The 5,004-nt window shown below is 33.1% G+C and overlaps 1 protein-coding gene across 1 annotated transcript; it reads right to left on the bottom strand.

The window, feature by feature from the left end:
* Positions 1–590: 590 nt before the first annotated feature.
* LOC132254285 (glycerol kinase-like) lies at positions 591–4,457 on the bottom strand. The gene is made up of 4 exons (XM_059739585.1): positions 4,145–4,457; positions 3,986–4,078; positions 755–858; positions 591–662 (listed from the first exon to the last, which is right to left on the bottom strand). Exons 1-4 carry the CDS (start codon positions 4,455–4,457, stop codon positions 591–593), a joined length of 582 nt encoding a protein of 193 aa, XP_059595568.1.
* Positions 4,458–5,004: the final 547 nt, after the last annotated feature.

Raw genomic sequence — 5,004 nt, 5'->3', positions numbered from 1 at the left:
TACAACAAATTTGAGGTAGAAACTGAATATCCAGTTGGTTGGGTTCCCCTGTTTCAGTTGAAGACTCTTGTGTTATCCTACTGTAAGCTCACCGGTGACCTTCCTGGTTTTCTTCAATACCAATTCAAATTGATGGTGGTTGATCTCTCCCATAATAACTTGACAGGAAGTTTCCCCAATTGGCTGCTTGAAAACAATACAAGACTGGAATATCTATTCCTGAGGAATAACTCTTTAATGGGCCAACTACTTCCCCTGAGACCTAATACCCATATTAAATTATTGGATATCTCACACAATAAGTTGGATGGGCAACTTCAAGAAAATGTGCCAAATATGATTCCAAATATTATGTATCTAAATTTATCCAACAATGGTTTTGAAGGTATTCTCCCATCCTCAATAGCCGAAATGAGTTCCTTATGGGCATTGGACTTGTCTACTAATAGTTTCTCGGGGGAAGTACCAAAGCAATTGCTTGCAACAAAAGATTTGTGGATTTTGAAATTATCAAATAATAAATTTCATGGTGAAATATTTTCAAGGGACTTTAACTTGACTGGGTTACGGTATTTGTATTTGGGCAATAATCAATTCACGGGAACTTTGTCAAATGTAATCTCCAGAAGCTCTTGGTTGTGGGAGTTGGATGTGAGCAACAACTACATGTCAGGTGAAATTCCAAACTGGATAGGTAACATGACCTATTTGACTACACTGGTGTTGGGCAACAATAGTTTTAAAGGCAAATTACCACCTGAGATTTCTCAATTGCAGAGCTTGGAGTTTCTTGATGTTTCTCAAAACGCTCTTTCAGGATCTCTTCCTTCTTTGAAGAGCATGAAGTACTTAGAGCATCTACATTTGCAAGGGAACATGTTTATAGGATTAATACCCAGAGATTTTCTCAATTCCTCATATCTATTGACTTTGGATATCAGAGATAACAGATTATTTGGAAGCATTCCCAATTCAATCTCTGCACTTTTGAAGCTAAAGATTCTTTTGCTAAGAGGAAACCTTTTAAGTGGTTTCATTCCAAATCATCTTTGTCATTTGACTGAAATAAGCTTGATGGATCTTTCAAATAACTCTTTTTCAGGGCCAATTCCCAGATGTTTTGGCCATATCCAATTTGGGGAGACAAAAAAGGAGTACTACGAGTTTGGACAATTCCATTATTCTTTGTATGCAGGGAATTTTCTTACTGTATATCCAGGTTACTGGGTGAAATATTGGCGATACCCAAGTTTTGCATATGAAGAAAAAGATGAAGTTGAGTTTGTCACCAAGAACAGACGTGACTCCTACGTAGGTGATATCCTTAATTTCATGTCTGGATTGGACTTGTCATGTAACAACTTAACTAGTGAAATCCCCCATGAACTTGGAATGCTAAGTTTGATTCATACATTGAACTTATCTCATAATCAATTGAAGGGCTCCATTCCAAAGAGTTTCTCCAATCTTTCCCAAATAGAGAGCTTAGACCTTTCTTATAATAAACTGAGTGGAGAAATTCCTCTAGAGTTGATTGGACTCAATTTTTTAGAGGTGTTTAGTGTGGCTCACAACAACATCTCTGGTAGAGTTCCAGATATGAAAGCACAATTTGGGACATTTGGTGAAAGCAGCTATGAAGATAATCCTTTTCTTTGTGGGCCAATGTTAAAGAGGAAATGCAACACGAGTACTGAGTCACTAGATTCACCATCACAGTCTTCTCAAGAAAGTGAGGCAAAATGGTATGATATCAATCTTGTTGTTTTCCTTGCAACTTTTGTTACATCATATATCATGATATTGTTAGGATTTGCAACCATCCTTTACATCAACCCTTATTGGCGTCAAAGATGGTTCAATTTTATTGAGGAATGTATATATTCTTGTTATCACTTTGCTTGTCATACTTTTTCGAAGTTATTAGCATATTTATATAATTAGATGCTTTTAATTTGGATGATATTTGTATAATTAACTACTACTTGTTTCTGGCATAGAACCAAATTTGGTGATACAAAATAATCATCTTTTTGTCTACTAGTGGAATAATTGTTATGATCTAAATTTTGCACCCTTATCTTTACTTAAATTTCAGCATCCCTTGTATGCATTTTCAGTGTTCATTTTTTTATATTTTTTAATTTAAGATCTTAAGTACATTACTTTTGAGGTTACTTTATTAAGTACAGTGTTTACTTTTATATAGACAAATTCAAACTTTCAACCTTTTTTAGCATTTCAGTAATTTCACGATCATATTAGGAAAAAAAATGAAAGAAATGCTAGATAATTGGAAAAATAATTCAAGGAAGAATTAATTTATCATCTTAAATTTGTTTGGAATAGTATGGGAATTGTAAAAAAAATCTTGCTATTATATTGCTTCTAATACTTTTTCGAAGTTATTAGCATGTTTATATAATTAGATGCTTTTAATTTGGATGATATTTGTATAATTAACTACTACTTGTTTCTGGCATAGAACCAAATTTGGTGATACAAATAATAATCATCTTTTTGTCTACTAGTGGAATAATTGTTATGATATATATAATTACCAAATATTGTACTATTTTATGTATCCATTACTCTTAGCTTGGATATGAGGTAGACGAGGATAGAGATCATGGGCTTTTAAGGTGGTCCTAAGGCTTGTACATGAGGCCATGTTTGGTATTTGCTTGGTATGGGTCTTTTGGGCTCATTTATAACTTGGGCCTTTTGAAGTAATATCAATATGTCCTTCTCTAGCTTAATTTAGGGCTTATTTTGTGGACCCTTTTGGTGTGAATTATTTGGGTTTTTTTAGCTTTCTTGTTTGTTTAATATTTAGTATGAAGTAACCCTCTTATGAGTTGAATATCTTGGCAATATATTTTGTTGCAATATTTAGCTGTACTTTTCTAATATTTTTTGTGTTATATTTTTGTTATTTCTTTACAATTATTGTCCCATATTTTTTTGGCCTTCTTTTGATAACATTGAACCGAGTGTCACTTGCAAAGCAAATAGACATGTAGGAAATAGAGTGAGATTACTTAAACCAACCTCTCTTCAATGATTAGATTATTGTGTGTACCTTGTTCTTGGAGGGACTCCCTTCTTATAGTTGTTCTTTTATTGATAGTCTACAGAAAGATATCGATGACAATGGTGGTATCAATTAATGGTTTCATTATGCATCTCTTTAACACCTTAGCCATTTCCATGATGATTATGGTAAAATTTTTATAGTCCAATCATTTCATGGTTAACTATGGGGTTGGATCATTACATCAATGTGTTTTGGGTTAGGCTTTTTCAACGGTGATTCCTTGAAGTCGGTTCATGCTTTAAGGTAATCATGTTGTGGATCTAGTCATATTTAATACCCCACATTGAGTTGGGTCCCTAGATGGCTCTATGTGTCACTTCTATCGGGGCAACACATGGTGGTGGATGCGCATGCTCCTATAAATACTCATAATTATAATTATGAGTTAAAATATAATTGAGTTATAATTATTTGTTGAAACCTCTAAATATTTTCTCTACCTGAATGGTGATGCTATAGCCATTTGGCCCAAGTTTGTTCTATTGAGATTTCTCAAAATTGAAAGTTTGGAGTATATTAAACTAAATTATTAAGACATATTAAAGTAAAATAATTAATTTAAAATTTTCCAATATAAACCAAAAAGGTAGATGATTTGGATAGTCAAAGTTTATCTACCATTGGAATGCATCAAACAAAAATGCCCAAAACTTCTTCAATATAAACAAGAATAATGGGAGAAAACATGATAGAATCTGAGAAGACATAATGTTGTGTTTATTTGAGAAATCTTGAAAAAAAAATTAGCACCACTTGTTTGATGGATGTCTTAGTATCATTGAATACCAATTTGCTCTTCTAGCATCATCTCATTATATATATATATATAATAAACCAAATAAACCCCACACGAAGAATCAACTTTTGCTGCTAATTCCTCTATCTTACTTGCAATGCTTATCATACCAAGTCTGTCTCTGAGCTGCTGAACTGCAGCTCCCGCAATTGCAACAGAGCCCTCTAGAGCATAGTTGGTTGGAGCTTCTCATCCAAGCTTAAATGCCAAAGTGGTTAGAAGCCCATGTTTGGACTTGATTACCTCCTCACCTGTATTGAGAAGTATGAAAGCCCGAGTCCCATATGTGCTTTTGGCCTCACCTTTTCGGCAAGCTTGGCCCTGCATTGTAGCATTCTGGTCATCAAGGCATCCAAAAATTGGGAGCCCAAGAATGTACCATCCTTTTCCGACCATTCCAATAATCTCAGAATTACTAACAATCTTGGGCAAAATTTCAGCAGGAATGGTTAGGGTATCTAATGTGGGTTTATCCCTATCAAGGGATTTGAGATTCATGAGCATTGTTCTAGATGCAGTTGAGACATCAGTGACATGAACCCCACCATTCAAGCCTCCTGTCATACTCTAAATCAACCGAGTGTCTATTGTTCCACCATTCAAGTAATTATTTCTCCAATTTCCTGCAAAAACAAAATGTAGGCACCATCCAACTGATTCCTAACACGGGTTGTTTGCACATTCATTAAGTGGGACACCCACTCTCTTCGTTTAATAATAATAATAATAATATGTTGCACGTTCATTAAACTCTATATGTTTAATATTAAATATAATATAAGATGATTAAAGTGACAAATAATAGTTGTATAATATGTTTATATAAGTAATAATAAATCATATTGTAATAAGTTATTGGTGGATGTTTTACAATTTTTTTTTTCAATCAACATATGAGTTAAAACTTGCACTCTTATTTTTGCTTAAATTTCTCCATTTATTTTTTTTTATTATTTATTTTAGGGTTATTTAATTAAAAATAAAAAAAATACACATATTCACAAAAATAACCTTCTTATAAACATAAAATATAACATTTTATATATATATATAAATACCCTCAAACATTTTTTTTTATCCTTATTTCCTATCCAAACACTTACAAAACGCA

The sequence above is a fragment of the Vitis vinifera genome, chromosome 9, assembly GCF_030704535.1.
Source record: "Vitis vinifera cultivar Pinot Noir 40024 chromosome 9, ASM3070453v1".
Lineage (NCBI taxonomy): Eukaryota > Viridiplantae > Streptophyta > Magnoliopsida > Vitales > Vitaceae > Vitis > Vitis vinifera.
The sequence above is the reverse complement of the archived record's forward strand: the minus strand, read 5'-3'. Positions and strand labels throughout refer to the sequence as shown.